Below are 27,405 nucleotides of genomic sequence, written 5' to 3' on the forward strand. Positions count from 1 at the left end.
TTGAAAATAGGAGGCCTGGCTGGCTGGGGAAGTTTGGGAGTTGAAAGTCCACACATTTTAAAATGGCCAAGATTGAGAAAAAACTGGTCTAAAGAATGTTCTGGAAAACTGGGAATGTTGTCAAACGATTAAACTTACTTTATTTTCAAATTTAAATATAATGTGACTGTTACTATTTCAATTGTGAGATAAGTTACAATTCAGATTCACCTACAAAAGAATATTCACTTGCTTCAAGTGAAAAGTACATGTATATCAATTACAGGAAGATTCAAATGGGATCAGCACTGGATATCTTGTTCCTTCTATTCTTTTTCCTCCCACTATGGAACCACATATGGTGGTAAACTGTATTTTGGAAACCAAAAGTACTGATGAATCAGATATGAAATAAATGTCTTGTGTTGTACACCGAGAGTCCTTTTCAGTAGACAAATACACAATTGCCTTCTTATAGGTAGTCCTCAACTTATAACCTTTCATTTAGTGGCCATTCAAAATTACAATGGCACTGAAAAAGTGACTTATGGCTGTTTTTCACATATACAATTCTTGCAATATCCCCATGGTCATGTGATCAAATTTTGGATGCTTGGAACACACATGTATCTATGATAATTGCATTGTTCCGGGGTCATGTGACAAGTTTTTGTGATCTTCTAACAAGCAAAATCAATAGTGAAGTCAGATACACTTTATAACCATGTTATTAACTTAATAACTGCAGTGATTCACTTAACAACTGTGGCAAGAAAGGCTATAAAATGGGGCAAAACTCACTTTAAAATTTTCTTGCTTAGCAATGGAAATTTTGTGCTCATCTGTGGTCATAAGTTGAGTAGTGCCTGTAATTGTACATACTATCTTGGCTTAAATGCTGCTAATGCTTTAATAATAAACATCAGAAAGAAAATAATATTGATTCTAGCGAGATGAGAATCAGTAAACAATCAATAGTTGTCAAAACACTCTAGAACTACAGTGAACTCCTATGCATGTTATTCAAAAATAAATCTTATTGAAGTCAATAAAATACAATCTAGGAAAATATGCATAAAATTGAATTTTTAATCTAGAACCAATACATCAAATTAAAAAAGAACCTTAAGGTTGATTTGGACAAAGTTTAAAAAATGAGGATACATTAACGTACTACATGGTTAGTACAACTCAAAACTGGCAAATCAGTTAAGGGTTTAATTAGAATGGACAGGGGGGAAAAGCAGAAATAACATAGTCACATATTCAATGTGTTTTCTATTTTGTGTGTGCTTTAAGTCCAACTCTGTTCTTCTACACACCTCTGAGAGTTAACAATCGATCATTGTTTATAGCTGCTGGTTTATCCAAAAAGTGATAAAGCAATTTTGCTTTAAAAGACATTCCAATGTGACAAACTACTTCTAAAAAATGCACATATTCCAACATCTGTCTTTTAAGCAACCATCTCCCCCTTTAAACTAGGCATTAGAATATTTTAACTAAACATTGTTAGGATTTTTCTACTGAACCATAAACTGCAGAAAGCAAATCATCAACATGCTTCCTCTTTCACCAAGAAAAGACAGCAAGCTACCGTAATACAAGGCTGAGGGAAAGAGACTTCATTTTAGTGAATTGTGTTGCATTTGAACTTTCAAGTAGAGAGACACAACATCATATCCCCTTTAAAGAAAAAGATGAGTTCTGAATGGAGAGATCATCCTGTAGTTCATAAAGGAGCTTCTGGGTTACTGTGAAAATTTAAATACTTTCCAAGATACACATCTGACGGTCATCCGCAGCTCCATTTTCCATTACCACTTTTTTCCTTCAACTAACATCCAGTACAAAACTTTAACAATTTCCCTCAAGTTCGTGCTCTCGTTATCAAATAATACAAGATGAAGAAGACAAGAACCAATCCACCAGAGACATAACAGAGAAGCTTGCGGTTGTCCCTTCCTGACCGAGTCATGGTGGAGAAACGCTTCACGCTTCCTGTGAGAAGACCTGTCACACTCATAAAATCAGAATCCTAAAACAAAAACAAAAAAGATAACTGTAATGCATTATAGAATAGATATCCCATTGCTCAAAATAGTTAAGAAAATCTAGAATCAATCTGAGAGATTTTTCCATTCCCATTTAAAGAAAAAATTAATTAAACTGTTAAATATCTGAAAGAGGAATTCTATCAACTATCTTGTTCTTTTTTCCCCTTGCTCTTCTGGTTTTGTCTTTTAGAACTGTGTTTTTATTTCCTTCATTGTATTGTGAGCAACCTAGTCATTCTTCAGTTGGACAGCTCCTAGATCAAATCAATTAATAGCAATAGCAATAGCAGTTAGACTTATATACCGCTTCATAGGGCTTTCAGCCCTCTCTAAGCGGTTTACAGAGTCAGCATATTGCCCCCAACAACAATCCGGGTCTTCATTTACCCACCTGAGCGGGTGAGATTTGAACAGCCGAACTGCAGTCAGCTGAAGTAGCCTGCAGTGCTGCATTTAACCACTGCGCCACCTCGGCTTTAAATTGTAGACATACGCAAACATACTTCTTACATTGGCAACATTCATAATGTAATACTACAGTGATGCTGCAGTATTTTTCACTATGAATTCTCTAACATTATTTATCTTCACAATTTATCCAATAGGAGAAAAATTACATGTTTGAGGTCCATCATTTGTTTTTATTAATAATGAAGAGACTATTAAACTTAAATCTTACAAAACAGTGTGAGGAACAGAACATATCATATGCAAAAATATTACAAAAGATAATATAAAGTGAAAGCTGACATGTGCATGAAATAGACCCCGGTGTGCACTTGTATCATCTCTCCTGCGGGAGCTGCATTGGTTGCTTATTTGCTTCCTGATGCAATTCAAGGTGCTGGATGTCACCTTTAAAGCCCTTCATGGCTTGGGACCAGGTTATCTGAGGGACCGTCTCTTCCTGGTCACATCCACCCAACCCATCAGAGCGGGGAGGCCTTTAATGTTGCGGGTCCTATCCCCAAGGGAGATACACCTGGTGGGACCCAGAAGAAGGGCCTTCTCCATGGTGGCTCTCTCTTTGGAACATCATTCCCCATTAGAATGGCCCCCACTCTAATTGTCTTCCAGAAGGCGTTGAAGACCTGGTTCTGCCAGCAGGCTTGGGGAGCCCAGAGTGGGATAGAGCCCATTAAATGGCTCTTGTGATCTGTTGTTGAGGGGTGGGGGTGATTTTGTTATATTGTACTATAATAATTTCTTTTTGATAGTTTTTGTTTTAAATGTGGTTTTATATTCTGTAAGTCGCCTGGAGTCACCATGGGCGAATAGGAGGCAATATAAAATCAATCAATAAATAAAATAACAAGCTGCAGCTGCCATGACTGGTTGTGATTTACCAGCATAAGAAACCCATCATTACAGACCACTTGTTGTTTTTATAATATGCAATAGCCTACATATGATTTGTAGTTGCATACATGGAAATATTTATATATAGGAAATCCTTTTGAAATTGATTCCACCAAATTAATTATACAAAGCAGTTCTTGATACCAGGACACCAAAGGGTCATATTTGACTTCTTTTAGATAAGTAGCGCACACAAACATACATCTCTAAGAACTCTATGGCAGGATAAAATACATTGGATTGTTGTTGTTTTTGCTTTGGAATAAAAGCAAAATGAATGAAAGTTGCCAGGAAGGAAGAAAGTTTAGTAGCAATAACTTCTTTAAATGTGATTGGTACAATCTTCTCACAAAATTGTTTTTTTTATATAACTCAAATGTATTGAATTACATAACTCATCCTTCACAGAATGAGGGCACAAGTATAAGGAAGGTTTCACTAATAATTCCACATGAACTGCGAATAGTTCTTTACCATATTATCCAGGTACCTGTTTTCATCCTCAGCATCTTTGTCAATGTCCAATGCAAGCTAGATTTAAAAAAAGAAAAAAATATTGTTTTTAACATTCTCATCTTTGATATATTTTAGTAATAATACTGATTTTGGAAAAGATTGATCAAACTTACAATTTTCTTTTCCTCAATAGCAATATAGGGGGGGAAAATCCAGCATAGAAAACCGATTAAAATAAGCTAGCAGTGAAAAACTAACAGATCGAGTGAGCTACCAACCGATTTTAGACGGGTGACTTTAGTGGCCAGATTTTCTGTCCTGCGCTTATTTTCCACATCTAACATATCATCCACCGCATTTGTGTTTGGACCTGCAAAAGAAAAAAAGTCATAACTTAAGAACAGCTTAAGAACAGCATGTAGGAGTTCGTAGAAAAGGACAAAGAGTGGGTTACCTACAGATCTCTAGAGAATTTCACACAAACAGGGAACATTTCCTACAAATTCCAGATTCAAAATGTTATTGAGCTGGCAGAGTTCCAAAATAAATACTTTTGCAAAAAGATAAAAATTAAAAATGGCTATGCCAACAAAGCCTACCCAGTTCCACATATCGGTGTATCCTAGCACCATTTCATATGGTCTCCTGTTTGGGCAGGGATTTGGGACTAGAAGACCTCCAAGATCCCTTCAAACTCTGTTATTCTGTATTTTCCTATTGCCTTTCTTCGGCCCCAACCAAGATCTTTAAGTGAAAGCAGGAAAGCTGGCGTGGTGGCCACGGAGAGAAGAGAACAGAGAAGGCAGCTGTTCTTCCCGGAGGACATTCCCTCCTGCCAGCTGCCTGCCAGATGTTCCACAGCCGATGATGCCCGTCTCCATCCCCAAAAGGCTGGAGTAATGCGAAAGGAATGGAGAGACCTCTAAGAAGAGGATGGCTCGAGAACACCCCTTCCTTATTTTGCACCCCTCTTCTCTTCCAAAACTAATTAACCTGTCAAGGCAATGAAGAAAAGGAGAGCCGCGGCAGCCACTCGCTCTTTCCTCCTCTCCTCTTCCTCCTTTTTTTTTTGCACTCACCTCGGCCCCAGTCCGCCATGGCCGCTTCCTGCCTCCGTGTCCTGCTCCGCCCTCACAGAAGCAGAGGTTTGTTTTGGTGGGCGGGAAGGAGGAGGGCTCTGGGCCCGGCTGCAGCCGCGGATAGGTCTTTCGGGGAAGGCGGCCTCTTTGGCCTAGGGAGCCTGACGCTGTTGGGGGCGTGTGAACGAAGGGAGGGCTAACCAGTAATAGGAAGCGGGCGCAGGCGTCCAGGCAAGCGGGGCTGAGAGAGACGCAGCAAGCCCGGCGTGCGGAACGCCCGTCTGTCTCGGGAGCCGAAGGGGAAGCTCCCCGCTGGAGCGCTTTTGGAGTTTCCGCCCCAGGCAGAGAAATGTTGCGGGCGATCGTTTTTATTACGCAACGTAGGTAACTTCTGCTCTCGGGGAGGTGGGGGTTTAAGTATAGTCTCCCCCCTTTTCTCTGCTCCCCCTCCCTTCTCGGTCTCGGTGCCATCAGGAAAGGAGAATAAGCAGCAACCCAGGGCTTCTCGTGCATTGTTAACGGCGGACTAAATATGAAATGATGGTCTTTCCACGACGCATTCACCCAGTAGCCGACTCAACCTGGCGTTACTTGGTTGACGGTTCAGTGTTGGTTTAACAGTGCCTTAGTTGGGTAAACCAGGCTTCAGCTTCCCAGGGTTTTGGCAAATGTGCAGGGTCATAAAAAAGGGGTACTGTTCATGATTTGATGGCCAGAAGAACACATTGTTCTGATGGCATCAGCTTTTTTATTGCGGAAAAGATCCTTGATTAAAAATTTGCATTGGAGTTTAGTGTGTGGAGGTATGGAGGGAAGGAAAAAAAGGAAGTCGGGTCACAGTTTCAATGGGGACATCATTTTATGGGATGTAAATTGGCAAAGGTCCCATTTTCCATCAGTGGGGAAAGTTGAAGTATACTTCCCATGCTCAGGGAAAGCTGGAAATTCTCTCCAGTTTCTTTCCTTGAACAGCGCAAGCTAATAGTGTCCCATATTGCACGTTTCATATAGTCACATCTGTTCTGCATTGTACAGATAAAAGCAAGAAATATTTCTTTTAGGAAAGTAAGTGTCTGCAGGTATATAGCGTTGAATGCCAAACCCATCAACTACTGCCTTTGTGTGGAAGTGTGAAGACATAATTACCTGTATATTGCTTCAATTACTTCCATCTAGGAAATTTTTGAGCATAAACTGAGTGACCTAATAGAGCTCCATAGGTCAGCACCTAAAATGATCTTCCCTTCTCATTTCCTCTGCCCTTACATGTTCTTTTTGTGCTTTTATCATTGGTGAAGATAGCCATGGTCATCCTGGAGAAACTATCTGTTGGTTGCTTAGAGATGATGTTGACTTTGATGGCACATAGCTAATTGATCAAAAAACAGTCACAACCTAGTTTACTAAACCTGCACTTTTAAAAAAAAAGATGAGTAGTTTCACATGTTACGTTAAGGTGTGGGCACAGTGGCCCAGCAATTAAAGACCCTGAGCTTGTTAACTGGAAAGTTGGCTGCCTGGATTCAAGACCCAAGTGCCGTGCGACAGGGAGAGCTCCTGTTATTTCCCCAGCTCCTGCTCACCTAGAAGTTTGAAAGTATGTATATGTGAATAAATAAAGAGGTACCATTTAAATGAGAAGTAACAGCATTCTGTATGCCTTGGCCACATGATTACAGAAAAGGTCTTCGGACAATGTTGGTTCCCTGGCTAAGAAACGGAGATGAGCACCGTGCCCTGGAGTCAGAAGTGACTGGACAGGGAAAACCTTTACCTATGTTAAGGTATTGTGATAGAAATCAAATGCAATTTGCTTCTCTCACTTGCAAAGCAAATATCCTTTGGAACAAGTTGGCCTACAAAAGTCCTAACATCTGTTCCCAATATCTTGTTCTAGTATGCTGCTTGAGATTTAGATGGTTGAATGATGTTCTTTTACAAAACCACTTACGAAAGTGCTGCAATAAACATATTTTTAATCTTAGCAAGCAAGAATGCCCAGGTGCCACATGTAAATATGGTAGTACAGCAGTAGCAGGTGTGTTGCTCAGCAGAAGGGGAAAACAACTGTCGTCAATGAGCCAATTTTATTACAGCGATTTGTATATTATATGAAAAGCAGCATCAGTGATTTAAAAAACAAAAAAGATCAAACACTTATTCAAATGTGAATATATTCAAGAGGCCCATATTCCAAATGTTAGATAGGATTAAGCCTGTTTTGAAAGGGATGTTCAAAAGTTTTAAGGGGTGAAATGGATGCAAGTATTTATAAGGTATAGAATATTTATCCAATGAAATACAATAGAAGGGGAAATAATATAAGGTGAGCGGTATCGATTGATAATTGCTATTAGAAAGAACAGGAAGCTCCTGTTCATTTTGTATTGTGTAAATGTGGTGTACGTCTAGGTTTTGTGTTTGTGTATTTTACATGTTTGTTAATAAAAAATAATAATAATAATAAAAAAGGTATAGAATATTTATATTACCTTTTGAAAATCCATCTTCTGCTCCTTTCCCAAAATGCAAAACTGAATGCAAAGGTCACACAAGGAATGCTAATAAGATGTAGCTGTAGCTCCTCTGTCATAGATGTAAGTCAATAATTTCAAATAAAATCCTGAAGTAATTTTTAACACTTATAATCTGTTACTCTGAACCTGTCTTAATTAAGTTATTTTCAAACTTTTAACAGAATCACAGAAATGAGCTTTTTGTCTTAGACTTGCGTCTAAGGTAGAAGGAAAATGATTCTGTTAGGATCAAAATAAAAGGAGAAATGATAGGAGACAGTTTCCTGAAAAGTATAAAAATTTATAGAGACAAGGCTTGCCAAACTCAGATGAATTGTTATGGAGATGCAACATTGCAATAAAACATTAAAATAAATTAGTATTCAAAAAGATCTCACATTCCCAGAGATGTAGCTAGATTTTTGGGCACTTCTTCACCAATAACTAGATATGGGTTATAAGGAAGCTGATGTTCTTGTTTGTGATGCCCCATTCCTATATGTAAATGAATTCCTTATGTAGTTGGGTAAATGCATTTGAACCTAGTGTAACATGAAGCCAATATGTAATGTGGATGGAGGGTAGTGGAAGTGAAATAATGATAAAATTGATTCTCTCTCCTCTGCATACTTATCAAAAAGAGATCAGTTTGTTGTGGCCTACCAGCGGCCAGCAGTGGTGGCAGCAGAGTCAGACAGTGAGGAAGTTGGGGAGGAATATGGGCCAGTCCTAGGGGCTGAGGGAAGCTCAGATGAAGGCTCTGCATTGAGAGGCAGAGAGGAAGCTAGACAGCAGTGAGGCAGAGGAACAGCTGGAGCCTGTTCCCAGTGTGCGCATGCGCAGAGCTCACAGACGACAAGAACAACGAAGAAAGCAGGGTCGACTTCGGAGTAAAGCCACACCTTGGAGATGATTGACCCCTCCCATAGGAAACAAAAGAGGAGCGAACAGGGAGGGGGCTTTTGCAGGAAACAATTTGTTTCTTGGGCCTTTCAAGAGTGGAAAGTTCTGTTTGTGATTATAAGAGACTGTGCCAAGTGTTGTTGCCTTGCACTGTGTTTGGAAACTAGTTATCTGGCAGCTCGCCAAGTGAGATAAGGTTTGTGTTGATAAATATTCCTCTGAAAGACTGTTTGCCAAGCCTTGCTGACTGTGAATGAAAGGAATTCACAGTCGTGTAAATAAAATAAGATTTTGCCAGGACCAAGACTCTGCTTCATGCTTGTTAAGGAAGCCTAGGTCAGAACACAGTTTAAAAAAGCCTTGTGCTACATTGGGCTACATTGGCAATTAATTTTCCCAAGGGGCCATATGAAAAATGGATTGTTGTGCAGAGTTGTGCACCAATAGTGCTGTGAAGGTGCGTAGGCACCCACACAAACATCCACACATAAATTGAAAAAAGAAAAGTCATTTTTAAAGCAAAAGCTATGCAGTGGTATTGCGTACATTGTGTATCCTCATTTGTACTTGATTTCTAGTTTCAGACTGACTTCATGTGGGCAGGACAGGGACAGCCAAAGGGCCAGATGTGGCCCAGAGGCCATAACATACCTACATCTACAGAGTCATAAGGTAGTAGTGATTCTTGACTCGTTGTGCTAAGATTTTATATCAATGTCTTTGCAAGAAGCACAGGTAGTCCTCGACTTACAACAGATCATTTAGTGACTGTTCAAAGTCACAACAGGACTGAAAACAGTGACTTACGACCATTTTTCATGTTTACAACCAATGCAGCATCCCCATGGTCACGTGATCAAAATTAAGACACTTGTAAACTGGCTCACATTTATGACCATTGCAGTGTCTCACGATCATGTGATCACCTTTTGCGACCTTTTGACAAAGTCAAGGGGGGAAGCCAGATCCACTTAACAACTGTGTTAACAATTTAACAACTGCAGTGATTCACTTAACAATTGTGGCAAGAATGGTCATAAAAAATGGGGCAAAATTCACTTAACAAATGTCTCACTTAGCAACAAAATTTTTGAGCTCAATTGTGTTCATAAGTCGAGGACTATCTCCATGTTCTGACACAGGTGATTTTGACACAATGGCTCACGTACCCTCTGAAGAATTATTGTCTGTTGTCTCTAAAGCTAAAAATTCAAATCTTTGTCTGAACTTTTATTCTTTTGGGTGACTTCTCATGTACTTAATGTTGTCCCTGAATCAAGTTCCAGTTGGATATAGCTGACAGTCTGTTCATTGCCATGATTTAGATTTTATTTCTGTGTAGTTTTGTATGAAACTTTCCCATCAGCCTTGGGTGGCTATACGGTAGCTGCAGCTGTAGGAAAGCTTGTTAAAGGGGTGGAGCTCCCTAGAGGTCAATTCTTTCTTTGCTATAATTTCTGGATCAGTAACCCTGCATTACAATTCCCCACTTCTCCCTCTGTTTTTCTGCTAGTGAGATTATCCAGGAAAAAGAAAACAACACCAGTGTCTTCTCACTCGAAAATTGCATTAGGAGGATTGAGGGAGGGTAGGGTTGGGTTGCTTCATTCAAAAAAACAGAAAAAAAATGTTGCTAAATGACTGCACACAAAAATAGCAGTGGTATAAGGAAGGTAATTTTTGCTTTTTGCTTCTACTGAGCTTTATTCTTAAATTTACAGTTTTTAATCCAGGACACTGGTGGTGGGAATTTAGAATGATAAGGTGTTTGTCCTCTATTCTTACTAATTAAAAATAGTGATAGTGCATAAAAAGGCTATTCGCACAATACATTTTAAATCAATTATCTATTATGCTAAGAAGAATGCATGAATGGATGGTGGAGGAGTGTGTGAATGTTTTCAAAAGAATCTAGTTGTTGAATTTTGAAGGAGTCTCACTAGGTAGGTAGCAATAATACCGCTCAACGGGTCTAAAACAGACTTGATTCTAACCTTACAGTTTTCCAATTTGTCAATTCATCTTTGTGTAAAGATCTTGTCTGTTTTTCAGTGTTCCACTATATTCAGTTTGCAAATCGAAATTTTAAAAAAACCTGAAAACTTTTTTCAAAATGTTTATTTTTTTCAAAAGAAAATCCGAAGAGATAGAGTTACAGGTGACTGCTACAAATTTAGTGGCAAGATATGCCATGCGCTTTTTGTCAGAGTGTTTCAGTCTTGGTGACAAGTACCGTAAGATGAAGGACCTTGGTTCACAACCTATAACAACTCTTATCCTGAAATTCGTAATGAATTCTATGACTTTCAGGATATGAGTTGAGCACAGGGGGGGTACTCTTTGTACTAGAAATAAACATATTTGTAATCTATTCATTGATGTGCATAAAAAAACCTGTAGAGAGAAATAGAATGGCTTTATTTTTGATGAATAATAAGACTAAATAAATAAAGTACAATTTATATGTTGGTATATAATGACTTATTCAAACAAATATAGCAATAACAATAGCAACAAAAAACCTGGCAAAAAATAAGGAGTTGGGTAGCATGTTTTTTGGACTAGTAGATTTATAAAAAGTAATCATCTCACTTCATGAGATGAAGCTTGTGTCTTTAATAAAATTCCTTAACTAGAAAAAGTACAGGTAGTCCTTGACTTTCAACAGTTCATTTAGTGACCAAAGATATAACATCACTGTAAAATGTGACCAATGCCTGTTTTTCAAAGTTACAACCTTTGCAGCATCCCCATGATCATGTGATCAAAATTCAGATGAATGGCAACTGGTTCATACTTATGACGATTGCTGTGATCCCCTTTTGTGACCTTCTGATGAGCAAAGTCAATGGTGAAACCAGATTCACTTAACAACTGGGTTACTAACTTATCAACTGAAGTGATTCACTTAACAACTATAACAAGAAAGGTGATAAAATGGGGCAAAACTCACGTAACAAATATTTCAGTTAACAACAGAAATTTTGGGCTCAGTTGTAGTTGTAAGTTGAGGACTACCTGTACTACTGTTCTCCTGATCCTTAGAGTCAGACAGCTGTACAACAAACTCTCCCTCTCTCCCCCCCCCCTCTCCTTGGTGGGTCTCTGTTTCCCCATTTCCAGTAAAGGGAATTAATTGCATCAGGGGAGTTTTTGGTCCTTTGGTAGACGGTGAAGAAAAGATTGAGAACAATCGCTGCCCAGAATTCCCTATTTTTATGCTTTAATCTGGTTTAATAATTGTGGTGGAGACTTTTCAAACCATAATCATAATTCCTAAAGGCTACTAAATTGATTTCAGAGGATTTAGAAGGCAAATGGGTTCTTAATTTCTGATAAGTAGGTCAGAAATGATTTGGATGAATCAAGAAAACAATAACAGAGCTGTGAAACACAAACATTTAAGATGATATACAGGAACAGCTTTCCTCATCTTGGCTGATTGTAATGCCTGGGACCATACTGGAAATTTTTATCAGTTATACCTGTTAACTAAACTGTAGATCTGAAAAATTGTATTGAAATGATGTGATCATAATTTTCTGTAGCATTTTAAAAAATATGCAAAATTAGATACGAGTCCTTTTCTCATATGATTTCAGGGCTACAACAGCCAAATCCAGTTACAAATTATTGGCTGTATCTAGAAATTACTTGTGCTCAGTGATGAAGTATTCTATATACATTCTCTGCACAGAAGAAAGTTGACCTCAATAATCTAATTTGTTTTTTAAAATTTTCAAGCTCTCTGCTGCATGTTTATAGTATGAGTAGTCAAATGGTGTTTTTCTTTTTTAAACAACTGTGGAAGGATATGAAGCATTTGTAATCTACAGATTGTTCCAAGGTTTGGAAAACCTTTTGCCAGAACTGCTGATCCTGGCAGTAGCTCAGTGATGCACACATTTTGGCATATTCTTCTTCTTTGTTTAAAGGTTATTCCATGCTATTCTTGAAATTTGCAAATAAAAAACAACAAGCAGTTTACTTATTTTAAAGCCACTTCATCATTTCTGTGGCAACAAAGTTGCGTGGTGTTTTCCTTAACAGATATGTAAACTGTGAAGGACAAACACTTTAGAAAGTGAGAAGTGACTGAAATAGTAGCATTCATGATATTCTGGGAACTGTTATTTGCAGTTCTGGTTTGTACCCAACAAATTATCTAATAGTTTCTGCCTCCCTACACAGAGAACTAGGGAGCACTTGCTAAAGGTCCCCCTGCTAGGGGGTATAGCATGAGGGGGGCCGACCACCAGATCCTAATTGGGATTGTCCAAGGTGCTGTTGTTATTTAATCTTCAATTTGATCTGGATAAAGGTAAAAATTAAACAATTCAAGTCCTAACCAAGGACCTAGGAGCTGTTAAGGTAACATCTAAGCACACAGGCAATTCCAAGTAGAGTGGGGTTTCCCCCCCCCCAAAGTCAGAAGGTTCAGGTCTAATGTTCTAGATTTCCATGTAACTAGGCAGCGCTTTGGGTATTGCTCCAGGGACTCCTAAATACTATTGGTACAACCATTGATTTCTTCCTCCACAATTGCTCAACTTCAATTTGTAAATCGTTTTTTTTCTAGCCTTTTCTCTTCAATTCATGCATCACTTGATATTGCAAGATTAATGAACCAGGCATTTTTTATTTTCCACAGTAGTGATGTCAGGCGTGTTGTGGGCCAGATGTCTGTCTGCCTGTTGTTGTTTTTGTTGTTATTCATAGTACTATTAGTTAAAGCAGTGTTCATTAAATTATTTTCATATAATAAATATTTGAGGGTTGATGAACAATCTGAAACTTTATGAAAGGATCCATAAACTGAAGAATGGGGGGGGGGCTGATTTAAATCATAAGGTTAAGCATTATGATTGCGACAAGTTCTTCTAACATCTGCCTTGACAACCTGCCAGTCCCTTCCCCTGTCACAGTTGTTACCATCACATACTGTGACATGCACTGTGATTAGCATGACTACTGGAGGGTTACAAACACATATCTGCATTCTTAAACAGCTACTGTCTTTGTGGTGACACAGACTGAATGTTGGACCTAGAAATGCAGAGAACTTGGCAATCAAAGAGTTAAGGCCGTAGGGTGGAAAGGTTACCCCCACCTCATGTTTTCTAAGTAGGATCAGAGATTTGAATCTGAGGGATGAGTCAGTTTGAGAGATACTCTGATTGGTGAGCACAGCTTTAGTACGTTTTCAGACCTCCAGTGTTTTTTTTTAACCAGAAAATGTATTACCATCTGAATTCAGCAAGGAGATATGGGTGGTTTTGCTGGGAGTGCATCCTTTTATTATCATAGGGGAATTTCTTTTCTTTTCTTTTATATTTATAGAGAGAAATGAGGACAATGGGTGGAGGAGGTGATTTGAGGAGCTACATCATGCAGCTATCTGTTTTAAGGTAATCCTCGACTGGCGGAAGGGGAGGCTAGCTAGGTAATGCTTTGCTCAAAGGACATTTATTAAATGCTGAAAAGCCCAAAGAGGAAGAGGATTAGTGTGTGAGCAAGATAGCAAGCTACTGGCTGGTTTTACTGGGAGCTTCCATCTGCTTTGTACTTTGGCATCCTGGAGTGGCTAGGCTCGCTAATGTTCCTCCCTCTTCTCATCAGCTATTTAACAAGGACTCTTTGCATCAGTAAATATCCAGCCACGCCACAAAGCCTTCTACTACATTTCACTGCAGTCGGCCCCGTTCCTCTGGGTAGACATGACACTCCAAGCTGTGCTAGAGACTGTAGAAAATGGGAAGCAAGATACTGTCCTCAAGGTGCTACAGATCTACAACCAGGAGGTGAGTTTTCATTGGGAATTGAGGCACCCTGACGGAGTGCTGAAGATTTCATATTGCAGGTTTTAATGATGTTCTTGTGATGCTCCTTTCAGTTTCATCTGCCTGTATTATTGGGCAATATATTCTTGTTACTAATCTTTTAAGCTAGCCATTTGGGGTTACTTTCTCCCTTTCTTTCTCAAAATTGAACTGCAGCTGGGATGCAACAGTGAAAGTGTGCTCTTGTGAGAGTATTAATCATGCCAGAGAAATAGATGAAAAAGGAAAAAAAGAATTAAGTGACAGAAAGGTGTATGAAATCCACAAATACGCAGTCCTAGGAAATAGTGCATGTAAATTATTCTGTTGATTATTACTGGTTTAGATAAAATCTATCGTAACCTTGAAACTTTTCATATGACAACTGATAAAACAAAATAAGTGGTTGTGATGAGGCTAAGTGTCCATACTTAGTCACCCTTGGACTTATTTCAAAATGTTGCGCAACCTGAACTACGTCTTTCAGTATTAAACGTTTCTAGGAACTTGAAATCAAACTAATGAATATGCAATTGTGAATTGATTTGTATTTGATTTTACTATGGATACTTTTTGCTCTGTACCTCTTTGTGACTTTCTCTGCAACAGATTTTCAGAATAGCTGTACGTAATACATATAACCCCAAATATTGTTTTCATAGAGGAGAATTAGAAGGAATATGAATATCAATTGATAGGTTGTATTCTCTTCATACACATCTATGAAGCTGCTATACAGGTGGTCCTCAACTTACATCTAACTCAATAAAAGGCCCACCCCATCAATAAATGTGGTTTATGATCCGGATTCAAAGATCCAACAATCAGGTCCTCTTAGCAATCCATGACTGAACTTGGCGCACTCAGCAACAAAGCTGCATTTATAATTGTTTGTAACTTCCCACACTCATGTGTCCGTACTTTACGATGTTTTGCCAAACGTTTTACACTTTTGATTTTTGGCAAAATGGTGCCCATAGCAAACCATTATGCTTTGCTTAACAATTGCAGCTTAACAACCGTGACATTCACTCAATAACCACACTTTATAACCTTCACTTAAGATGATTCGGTTAACAACTGCTACAAAAAAGTAATAAGATTAGGTTGGTCATATGACTTTCATGACATACAACTGTAATGGGCAGGCTCTATTATGGTTGTATGTCAAGAACTACCTATATACTACCTATTTGGCCATTGTCCATCAATTGGGAGGAGGTCTCTGAAACTTCAAGCAATTTTTTTAAAGACATTGTTGACCATAGAACCTTCCTAACTGGAAATGCTGTGAGAGAATGAGCTCTGCTTCTCTGATTTGTCCAAAATGCTCAACCAGGAAGTTTTATCTTGGTGAAAACTTTAACTGCAGTAATGATAATATAAATAATTTTTACTCTGGGGGATAAAATATCAGATTATCTCTTCTTTTCAGATACTGATTGTTTTTTTACAGTTTTGTTTAGAGAAAATGTGATTGTAGTTTCATTGCTGAGCTACAGAAAAGTTGAGACTTTTGTGAACATGTTTCTCCATCAGTCTCAGTGTGTGGTGGGTAGATGCCATTCTCTGAAAACACATGAATGATTCATAGGTACCTCTCAATATGGAAAAAGGCTAATGCTGAGGCTTTCTAAGAATTTGTGCCAGATAACTCCAGAAGGTACTGCATAATGGATAAAGCAAAACATATGGCAATTCCTTTCCTAGTTAATAATAACAGAGAAATATATCTTGTTCCAAAAAGACCTGATATAATTCTAAAAGTAGCAGTTGTAGCCCATGTTCCTCTTTCAAACTGTCACCACCCAAAAGTAGCTGAGAATGGATTGCTTGATGTGCTTATAGCTTCTAACTAAACTATGGTAGTCTGTTGAGAACAATGTCAGACATACTTTTTCAAGATACTGCAAGCTGGAGATTTTCATTTGTGGAGGAATAGAAATAGAACTGCCTTTAATTGCCACATTTTAAAAAACTATGAGGTAAAATATACTAAGTGAAAATTCTTGGATTATATTACAGCTGAAATCTCTGATTTTCAGTAACCAAAAAAGGCACACAGATATAGTCTCCTTATAAATAAACTGCTTTCAACATATGCTTTCTATTGCCAAATGCAGTGAAGTTTATTAACGGATTTCCAAAATGAAATAATAGTTTCTTTCTCCGATTCTTGAATGGTTTAGAAGAACACCCACAGTAATGAAAGAGGAGAATTTTAGTTCAAGGTTACAAAGAATAATAAAAGAAAAAAAATAGAAGAAGAAAACTTAAATCCATTCGTTTTAAAAGGTTTGCATAAATTCCATCCATGAAGATAGCATTTAAAAAGTAAGATAACCCACTGTCCAAAACCATTCCAAATTTAATTCCGCCGCTTATTTCTTCTGTTCTCCAATTTAAATTAATTTTAAGTTTTTTATAGGCAGTCTCTTTTAAAACGGTAAAATTCCTCACCAGCTGGAAACACTTTCTCTTTCCGTATCCTTCCGTTTTGGAGCCGCCCCAACTTCATCAGCCTAATGGCTAGATTTTTTGTCGCTGGCTTGAAGAACTTCTCTTGGATCGATCAGGGACTTTGTGATGTCCCTGAGATCAGCAAGACATATTCTACCTGTTCACCATCTCTGTGGGACGGTATAGGTCTGTTTGGACCACCCAGCAGCAAAAGTATCGACTGCGATCTCAGAACATTGAGATCACACGTTGTCTCATCATGACATTGGCTCCTCCTCTCCAACAATAACACTGCTACTCGAAGGCTGGAGGTTTGTGTATTGAAAACGAAACACTCTTACTTTTCTCACTGATTATCCTGGCTTGGCACTCCAAGGTCTCACTGCTTGTTTATAGAGAGTGATAAGAAGAAAAGCATACAGATGTCCCTTTGAAGTATATCTTTTACCAGAGAAAAGTTAAAAGAAAACATTATTGTGAACCTATGCTTAATCTTGTTAACCTTCCAAGCTAGAGCAGCAGTGTTTGTTAGCTGGAGATATTGGCACAATTTCAACAGCAGAAAGAAACTTTAAGTCTGCAAAAGATATTCTCAGAAATACAGAAATTATCAAACACATATGAGAGAATAGAGAAGAAGTTGGAAGACTTAGAGCATCTAACAGCAAAATATGATGAAGAAGTTGGAGATGTTTATCAAGTGGAAAAAGTGCTGGTTAAAATCCTAAAAATTGGAAGAGGAAAATGACTATAAAGAAATTAAATTTGCTGATATTTATGATGATTGGTTTGTCTCTGAAAATGGAAAGAGTGGAATATTGAAAGAGGAATTAAATGGAGGGCAACTCTACCCCAGATGGCAAGATACAAAAGAAGAAAAAGCAAAAGAATTTATGGATTTAAAGAGAGAAATTTTATTAGCAACATCATTGATAACACTACCGACAATCAAAGATAAGCTGATTAAGGAAACAGAAGAAGGGCATCGAAATTACATGAGAGATTTTACAAGCAAGGAGTTGCTAAGAGGAGTCCATACAAAGTTGATTAAGGAGATGATTAGAGGACTGACACCATAAATGGCAGAAGATATGAGACTGTTTCGCTACTGGAAAGATACAGGTTGATAGATGGAAGAGTATAATTTAAAACTAGTTAAACTTAGTGAAATTTTGTAACAATAGATATAGTTAAATAAATAATTGATAATGATAATAATGTATATAATGTGTAGTGTTATGATAAGTAATAATTGGATATGAATATTGAATGGTACCCATGAAAGAAAGATTAGAAATTATTTTGGATTATATACAAAGGTTAATAAAAAAGAACTAAGATACAGTTAAGTCTTGATTATTAGAGGGAAAATGTTATGATACAGGATATAGTTAAATAAAGGAGGGATAAGGATAACAACATATATATAGGTATGGGTACAACATAAGGAAACTGGATGTAAATTGTAAACAGTGATTTGGAAAGGAGGATTAGAAAATTTTGTTATTAAATATTATGGATGTTTAGCTAGAATAGGACATAAGGATTCAGTGTTAGTGGAGGATTTTAGAAGTAGTAATTGAAAGGCCAGTAGGTGGTTATGTATTAAACTTTGGTATATTTTATGATGAAAGATGTTTAAACAATTATAGTCAAATGAAAACGGAGGTATGATGATGGTAACATGTTTAAATACTTGAGTTAAAATTCTTGAGTTAATACGAAGTATGTTTATTGACTGCGGAAGAGATGCACGAAAGCTTTTTTGTAACCAACTGATACACTTTCTATAGTATGTAAAGAAGGAAGATTTTATGTGTTGTGTTTCTTTTGAAAATAAAAATAAAATAAAAAAAACAAAATGAAATAATAGTATGAATACAATTTAAATAAATAAAGCACCTGAAAAAGTTGTTTAAATGCCCTTCTTCAGAACATAATTGGCAATTGGGAAGAAACTTCTATTAAGATGAAGGTATTTTCCATTCCAGAACATTTGGACAAAATCCCAGTTTATGAACTGGCCCCTGGGAGATCATTACAGGCTAAAGGTAACGAGAGGCAAACCTATGTGCAATGATAGAAAAAGTTTGGTAATCATGTGGTCCACATTTAAATTATAATGTCAAGCCAGTATGTGTTTGAGCTGACTATTTACATTAGAATATGCCTCAAAATAGTTTACAGTGCCTAGAGTTTACTTCAAAAAACAAGTAGTCCTAGAAAGATTTTTTTAAAAGATAGGTTTGAAAATAACTGCCCCAATTAATAAAGCTACTTAGAAAGTAATAATCCATCTTACGTTCTTTTTCTTTCTTCTTTACTCAGCTTAAATATTTAATTGGTTAGCATCTGAGTAGCTAGGTATTTGGAAGAAATTGATTAATTGTCATTTGTTTCAACAATTCTCTTATGTTTAGAGAAAATCATTTCCTTAATTCATTCAATGAATTTTCATTTCTGCTTTCTCAGAATTCTCACTGTTTCACCTTTGATGATGAAGAACAGGAAGAAAGAAAGGTATGTATCATTGTTTGTAGTCCACCAGGAATACTGGGTATGAGAGACAATAATTTCTGGATTCTGGCTGGAAGAAAGGCATGAACTACTTTTCGCTGTGCAAAATGGAGAGTGGGAGAATAGCCATTTTAAGGCATATTTAACATAATACACACTTTTGCTTTTAAAGTCCAGGAGTGCCTACAGGAAGAAGAGAAACGCTGGTAATGTCCAGTGAGAATTAAATCTATCTGGGTATAAGGATGGTTAAGGTATACAAGAGCCTGTGGCCCTTTAGATATATTGTACCTTTCAGTAGTCTCAACCAGCATTGCTAATGATGAGCAAAGTGAGTAGTTGTTGTCCAACTATATCTGAAGGGCTCTAAATGACCTACGCTGTAATACTTTGGTAGCTGAACATCTTGTTCTGATTTTCTGTATGAGCTTATAAGGCTTACCTCTATCCAAGAGAGTGTCTGCTTATGGATCAATACAGTATCAGTCTTGATACAGTTATGTTGATTAACGCAAATACAACAAGAAAAACCCATTACACATAGGTACACACATACAAATTCATAGAGCTCAAAATATCAGATGTTCCAGCTGTACAGGTTTCTATTTTTAGATTCCAATTTAATCCAGCATCATTTCCCATTTGCCAGTTCAGACCAGATTTTAACTTCCATAGCTGGCAAATTGGGCACAGATACTGTTGGAGTAGCAGTACCAAAAATGCAGTGACTGTCTTCTTTCTTAGTTCTGAAGAACTTCCCAGCATAAATAGCGATCTGGAAATGCTACTATCAGCTTAAATAGATTTCCCTATTTAAATAAACCTTCTTTCTTAGAAATTATGAACAATTAGAAGTACCAAGTGTGATTAGTGACAGTACACAGGCACTGTTTGTAGAAATCCCCCCAAATAACCCCCCAAATCTTGAGAAAACACAGCTTGGGTGAGCTGCAACCAACTGAAAAGATGTTATTGAGTTATATAGACCAAGAGTCTGACAAAGTAGCTTCATTTATTTTCAAGATTTATTATGCTTACAAATAACTCAAAGTGGCCAATATATCCAACACACATTCCTCCTTCTGTTGTTTGTCTGTGTGCATGCTGTGTCTAAACGGAACAAATACAAATTATATACATGTAACTCTCCACAGCATATCTTTTGTATCTCTCAACAGAAAATTGCATTTATAAAATAGAAATGCAAAATCCCTTGCAGACACCAGCAAATTGTAAAGGAAATGATCATTGGTAGAAGCTAGCAAGTAATTATACATCAGATGCACTTCATTGCAAAAATATGATAATGGATTAAATGTACTCTATTTACAATCTGTGCACATCATACTGTTCTTATCTATTTTAAATATTACTACTAAATGGATAACTTTTGAAGAGCTATTATGTATTTTTCAGAGTATAAGACACCTCCCCCCCCCTAAAAAAAAAGCGTGGAAATGTTGGTGTATCTTATACACCGAATACAGCCATTTTTGGCTTCCCGAAGCCCTACCCTGCATCCCATTTTTGTGAAAAACTGGCCATTTTTTGCAAAAACGGGGGTGTTTTTGCCTTCCCCCACACCCCAAAAGCACTCTGCAGGTTTCAGCAGGGCTGGGAGAATGGGAAAATGCCCCCATTTGGACAAAAACCTTTTTCTTACTTACTGTATTTTTTGGAGTATAAGACACACCGGAGTATAAGATGCACCAAGATTTTGAAGAGGCAAATTTAAAAAAAAAGTTTTTGCACTCTGCAGACCTCCCAAAAACGGCCCATTTTTTGTGAAAATGGGCCCGTTTTTTGTCCAAAAAAGGGCATGCATAGTCTTTAGGAGGCTTATAGAGTGCTTCTGGGGGCTGCGGGGGGGGGGGGGGAACCAGCAAAAAGCAGCCCATTTTTCGTGAAAACAGGCCCATTTCCCCCCCCCCCAAAAGACATGCATAACCTTTAGGAAGCTTTCAGAGTGCTCCTGGGGGCTGGGGGAGCAAAAAATGGCCTGTTTTTCACTCGTTTTTGCTCTCCCCAGCCCCCAAGAGTACTCTGGAAGCCCCCTAAAGGCTCTGCACAGCCATTTTTGCAAAGGGAGTGGGCTTTCTGGGGGCAAAAAAATGCTGTATTGAGTATATAAGACACACTCAGATTTTCATCCTCTTTTTTTGAGGGAAAAAGGTCCGTCTTATACTCCGAAAAATACAGTACCTCTTCAAAATCTTGGTGTGTTTTATACACCAGTGCATCATAGTTCAAAAAATACAGTAACTGTTTTAAAAAGCACTGCTGTTTTTATATATTCAGAATATATAATATTGCTTTATATGGTTTGTTCACTTTTATTGTACTATTGTTCAGCTTGGAAGGCAAAATGGATGGGGTATATAACAGGGTGATCAAAAGAAGACAAATTCTTCATTAAACACAAAATCTATATTCAAGATAACTTTATTTATGATCAGAAACACACACCAAAGGCAACAACTCTCTCTTTTCTTGGATTATTATTATTCAACAAGATTAGAAATGAAGGTATCATCTGTATACAGATATCTTTCTTCCATTTATTACTGGAGGAGAAAACTGGTACAGCTTGTTTTCTTTTCCTCTTCCTACTTATCAGATGTTTCCTTATCCACAAATGTTATGGCTAGTAACTTATTATATCAGTCCGACAGATATTTAAATCTCACCACATTTATGTATGATAAAAAAAGGTAAAGGTTCCCCTCGCACGTATGTGCTAGTCGTTCCCAACTCTAGGAGGCGGTGCTCATCTCCGTTTCAAAGCCGAAAAACCAGCGCTGTCCAAAGACATCTCTGTGGTCATGTGGCTGGCATGACTAAACGCCGAAGGCGAATGGAACGCTGTTATCTTCCCACCAAAGGTGGTTCCTATGTTTCTACTTGCATTTTTTACGTGCTTTTGAACTGCTAGGTTGGTAGAAGCTGGGACAAGTAACGGGAGCTCACTCCGTTACGCTGCACTAGGGATTCGAACTGCCAAACTGCTGACCTTTTGATCGACAAGCTCAACGTCTACTGTGGTAATAGATTCAGGGGACATCAAGGGAGAGCTCACAAACTTCACTGAGATTAGTCTTCAACTGTATTGTTACAGCTGGAAGAAGTTAGTATACCGTAGAGCACAAAACTCTCTTGACCTGCTTACCTGCTTTTGAACATGCTCTTGTCTAGCATCTGATGATATAGGGAGGGAGCAGAGCTGTTTGTGCTCCATCTTACTATGAGCTGATCATAAGCTTATCCTTTCACTTGAGAGAAGGGCAGCCCATCAATTCCCATGCTAGGCTGGAGCTTTAAAAGTCGCGCCACAGGATTCCATATGATAACAGCAAATTCCTCAACGGTGGATCCTGCCCAAGAGCCAAATACCAACCTGAAATGGTAATAGGTATAAGCTGCATAAATAGTACATTATCAGATTTTCATAATGGAAAGGAACCACTGATGGCATACATTAACACCATCCAAAGAGGTGGGAGCAGATGGGAAGGTCTGACACTAAATAGATTGGTTCTGTATTTAAGAGTCGGGAGCAAGATACTGAGATTTCATTTATTTATTTTTAAAATTTATAGTCAACCATGTCAGAAAATAAATTACTCCTGGCAATGTACAACGAAGTTAAAAACAACAGTACACAAATAATGCATATTATTAATTAAAAACATTAAATAAAATGTAGCTAAAAATAAAATAATGGGCAGAGAGATGTTAATAATAATGAAGCTACCGCACCAATTCCCTGAAATCCAGGACCTGATAGCATAACCAGATTTTGAGGGATTTCAAAAAATCAGAAGCAATGGTGCCAGCCTAACCTGGGGGAGGAGGGGGAGGGAGGATATGTTACATAGACAAGACGACCTGCCACCTAGCGCCCACCAAATGTAACTCCTGACGAAATCTGCAGCATTTCCTTTTTATTAGATCTGGTGGGATGGGAAAATGTAAAAATCAGGCAGTCCCTCAGAAAACTTGCCCCATGCCATGTAGGACTTTAAAGCCCCAAAACAGCACCTTGAATTGGACCCTGGAAACAAATTGATAACCAACAGCTCATGGACCAGAAGGGTAAAGTGTTCTATGAGGAACACACATAACTGCCTGTGACGCTGCATTTTGCATCAGCGGAAGGTTCCCGGTACCCTTCAAGGGCAGTTTCATATAGAGATGGAGAATGTCTAGCCTGTCTCCCTCTGCCCACCTGGGAATTGACTGGAATTGCCCTGCTTCTGCACACTGCCTACCAAGTGACAAAAAGATCCATGTTTGATGTCTGAAAAATGATTGTGGAAAACAAATAACTACTTGCTGCATTGTTGACATATAGAGAGCAAAGTCAAGTATGTTTAGTAAAATTAATTGAGTCTGAATACATTTCCCTCTGTTGGAATAGCGCAACTCTCTGCTGAACCTCTGATTACGCAGTTTAAGTATTGATTGCACTGCCAGGCTTTGTGTTTCTAGCAGTGTTATGACTAAGGCCCTTTCCCCACTTACATCTATCTGCGGTATAGACATGCCCTGGCATCCTTCCACCCCCCACCCCCTGCCCCATAGCTCTCATGACATTGTCACAAGCTGTGAGTAGATAATTTATCATTGGAATAACTCTGCCTCCTGAATCCTGACATTTATTTCCCTCCTTTAGCCAAGGTAGAGTATACTTGGTAACTAACTACTAACTACTATTGGTATTATGTGGGGTGATTTCAAGGGCATCCACAGAATCAAAGGTGAAATAATGAAAAAGCCGCATACATGTGTGAGGTCATAATACACAAACAAATAGTGCATGACAGTGTGATATTGCTTTCTCTATCCCCTCCACTTCCTTACCTAATGGCTCTGCGGATATCTCTGGAAGGTTTTGTGGATTTGCTTATTCAGTCACTAGTTAATTTCTTTTTTTTTAAAAAAAAACAACCCTGACTTTTTGAACGGCAAACATGTTGAGGGAAGACAGAGGCAAGGGGCTGAATTGTTGTCTGGCTGCCATCTCGTATGCCTTTTTTCACCATAACAGTGATGCTATCAATGCCCTATTGCAGGGAGAAGAATTACTGTTCAGTCTCTTTGCTGTGGGACGTTCCTCCTTCCACTTTCCTCCAAGTGTCAATCTGCATTAAATAATCACTAAACATGTTCAGTCATCATTTAATTATTTCTGGAATTCCATTTCCCTTATTTTGTGAATATCAAAGAGTTTCTCTAAGCCTACTATGTAGTAGTGCCCTTATGATGCTGTTTTGTCTGTATAAGAAAAGACATTTGCAGCTTAAACCTAAGAAGCAAGGGCACATTCTAATTGCGTGTCAACTTGTGATATTATAAAGTGGATGTTGTAGCAATGTTGGTTATATGCATATAGAAATGGGACTGAGGAACTGAACACATTGAATGAGTTTAAGATACATTACATTTTATTGGACTTTGGAAATGGTACAAGTGCAAATGTAGATAATCCTGTTTGTCTTATGCAGAAGTTGATTCGATACTACTAGATCTGTTCTTTTATCTCTTTTCTTATATTTTAGAAACTGGCCATGCTTCTGATCAAGTTCTTGGAGAGAGTTCTCCAGCCGTCTTGTCAAGTGACATGCTTGGAAAGCATACGAATTCTGTCCCGGGATAAAAAATGCCTTGGCCCTTTCACCACCATGGAAAGTTTGAAGACACTAGCCAGGCATGCTGGGATTGTTTACAGGGAAGAGCAAATCCTGGAGGTTCCTGATCTGGATGTAATCCTGGAGGCACTTAAGTGCCTCTGTAATATTGTCTTCAGTAGTCCCAGGGCTCAGGAGCTGATGTCTGAGGCTCGGTTTGTGGTGGGACTTACAGATCGCATCAAACTCTACAACGAGAGAAACTTCCCCCATGACATAAAATTCTTTGACCTGCGCCTTCTCTTTTTATTGACGGCACTAAGGGTGGATGTTCGGCAGCAGGTTGCACAAGAACTTCGAGGTATTGGTTTAATGACAGATACCCTGGAACTTACACTGGGAGTAAAATGGATTGATCCTCATGAGGTAGCTACCAAAGGCGATCCTTCCCTGCCATTACCTCGGCAGGAGACAGAGCGTGCTATGGAAATTCTGAAGATCCTCTTCAATATCACTTTTGATATCAACAAAAAGGAAGTGGATGAGGTAAGACACCCAGAAGTGACACTATGTCGTTCATCAATGTCTTAGTCTTCAGAAGTAGTCCTCAAGTTACAACCATTTTTTTAGCGACTGTTCAAAGTTATAAAAGTACTGAATGAAGTGACTTACAGCTGATCCTTAGCAACCATCACTTGAAATCCAGCGTGTATTTATAATGGTTGCAGCCCCACCCCTCCCAAGGATCATGTGATTTGTGACCTTCCCAGCTAGCTTCTGACAAGTCAAAGGGAGAAGCTTTGCTAAATGACCACACGATTCACTTAACAACTGCAGCGATCTTCCGCAAAAAGGGTCATAAATTGCTCATGACTCATTTAAGAACCGTCTTGCTTAGCAACAGATAATTATGGTCCCAATTGTGGTCATAAGTTGAGGACTACCTGTATTCACCATTTCATTTTGCCTATGATTCCTATAGTTAGGGACATGTTTCAAGTCTTCCTGGATATCCACATCTGGGATACACCAGGAATGAGCTCCAGAGGAAATGTGGATTTTTCTCGCCCTTATTTACTTAATAATACCTATTGACATACGTACATGAAGGGACAAAGGGAAATAACTGTTAGATAAGGCAGTTATGCTAATTCATCTGTTGCTATGGCTTTGCAATTTGTCACAAATTAGGCCTTTGTTTCGTGTGTGCTGATTTGCTTTGCAGATTTTCAAATCCCATGTATGCCATTTTCCTGTTGAACTTAAATGTATGTTTGGTTCGGAAAATGCATTGCTTTAACATTCTGTGTCAACAAACAGACAGCCTAAAATAAAAGTGCGCTCTTTTCTCATACTAAAAGGTTTTAATCTTGTTTTCGGGCCAGGAAGATGCTGCTCTGTACCGACGTCTAGGTGCCCTTCTTCGTCACTGCCTGATGATTTCAGCAGATGGTGATGATCGGACAGAAGAATTTCACAGGTGACTGACTGTATTGCCAATAAAACAAACATAAAATACATATAACAATATAAAACGATCGATAACAACCACAAAATTGGTTGGTTTAGTAATAAAAGTAGGGGAGGAGCGGGGAAAGCCTGGACATTATATAGTAGCTAATTACAGAACAACTAAATAAATTGGGCTATGATGCTTAAAATATTTTTCCCCACTGTTGACAAAAACTATGTATCACCAATTCATTACTGCAGATTAGGTATAGATTTCTCCTTCTCCTACATTTGTAGTAAAATATCTGTAGTAAAATAAATGTAGTATAATATTATATAGTAAAATAAATGTAGAATCCTATTTATGTGGACTCAAATATCTACTTGTAAACCACTTATGGATTTTGAGGTGGAAAAAAATGAAACATTGACTTTGGATTTTGCTGATTAGATAAGTTTGTTGTTACAGAAATGGTTAATACATATTTACATAAATATGTATTTACTTTTATTATGTAAAAGTAAAAAGTAGAGGTATGTTATTATCGTATTCTACTGTGCTAAAAAGAGTCAGAAGTCAATGCTTTTCTTTCTTTTTGCCCTTTCCCCTCCTCTTTTCCCATTATTTTCATTTGTATTTTATAATTTCATAAGTTTAATAAAACTATTAAAAGAGAAAAATACAGTATACAGTAATTCTTAGTAGTGAAAAAATGTTATGACTGAGACTGCTTTAATGTTGAAAAATTATGCAGCTTGTGCAGTATTAAAAAAGTAGAGTTTTTTAGTATTCTGCTTGATGTACTTGACACAGCCAACATTAACTTTAGATAGTGATAAACATTATCAGAAAGGAAGGCTCTTCTGAAAATATTTGCTGTTACTGCTGAAAATTTGTGTATCTAGTACACAGGAGAAAACCTTCCCTAGTGATCTTAGGGTAGGAATTTAGGAAAATAGTGAAAATGCATTTCTTCTACTGCTTTTCATTAGTTGAACTAACTTCGATTTCATTGATGCAAATTGTAATTTTGCCTTGAATTTAATTATAATTGGTATTACTCTTGCATTTTATCATTTGTGTTTTGATCTATTATCAACCACGTTAATTGTTGTGTAAGGAGAGACATTGATATACTTAAATTTAATAAATAATAGTATGCGGGCATATTGCACATTAT

At 37.9% G+C, this 27,405-nt stretch overlaps 2 protein-coding genes across 4 annotated transcripts in view; one reads left to right on the forward strand and one right to left on the reverse strand.

The window, feature by feature from the left end:
• Nucleotides 1-1,048: 1,048 nt before the first annotated feature.
• Nucleotides 1,049-5,016, reverse strand: BET1L (Bet1 golgi vesicular membrane trafficking protein like). The gene is made up of 4 exons (XM_032236551.1): nucleotides 4,931-5,016; nucleotides 4,130-4,221; nucleotides 3,870-3,926; nucleotides 1,049-2,017 (listed from the first exon to the last, which is right to left on the reverse strand). Exons 1-4 carry the CDS (start codon nucleotides 4,947-4,949, stop codon nucleotides 1,850-1,852), a joined length of 336 nt encoding a protein of 111 aa, XP_032092442.1. The 5' UTR covers nucleotides 4,950-5,016; the 3' UTR covers nucleotides 1,049-1,849.
• Nucleotides 5,017-5,111: 95 nt separating this feature from the next.
• The window catches only part of RIC8A (RIC8 guanine nucleotide exchange factor A), a 35,054-nt gene continuing 12,760 nt past the window's right edge, over nucleotides 5,112-27,405 (forward strand). Inside the window, exons 1-6 of one of the 3 annotated variants that reach the window (XM_032220317.1) lie at nucleotides 5,112-5,310; nucleotides 13,690-13,757; nucleotides 13,969-14,150; nucleotides 19,101-19,148; nucleotides 24,704-25,318; nucleotides 26,158-26,252. In XM_032220317.1, coding sequence (XP_032076208.1) covers nucleotides 14,067-14,150; nucleotides 19,101-19,148; nucleotides 24,704-25,318; nucleotides 26,158-26,252 — 842 coding nt within the window. In that variant the 5' untranslated portion in view covers nucleotides 5,112-5,310; nucleotides 13,690-13,757; nucleotides 13,969-14,066. Of the gene's footprint in view, nucleotides 5,315-13,689; nucleotides 13,758-13,968; nucleotides 14,151-19,100; nucleotides 19,149-24,703; nucleotides 25,319-26,157; nucleotides 26,253-27,405 lie in introns of all 3 variants that reach the window. The other 2 variants (XM_032220324.1, XM_032220333.1) reach the window with 2 other exon arrangements.

Source organism: Thamnophis elegans, chromosome 1 (genome assembly GCF_009769535.1).
Source record: "Thamnophis elegans isolate rThaEle1 chromosome 1, rThaEle1.pri, whole genome shotgun sequence".
In the NCBI taxonomy this organism is placed as follows: Eukaryota; Metazoa; Chordata; class Lepidosauria; order Squamata; family Colubridae; genus Thamnophis; species Thamnophis elegans.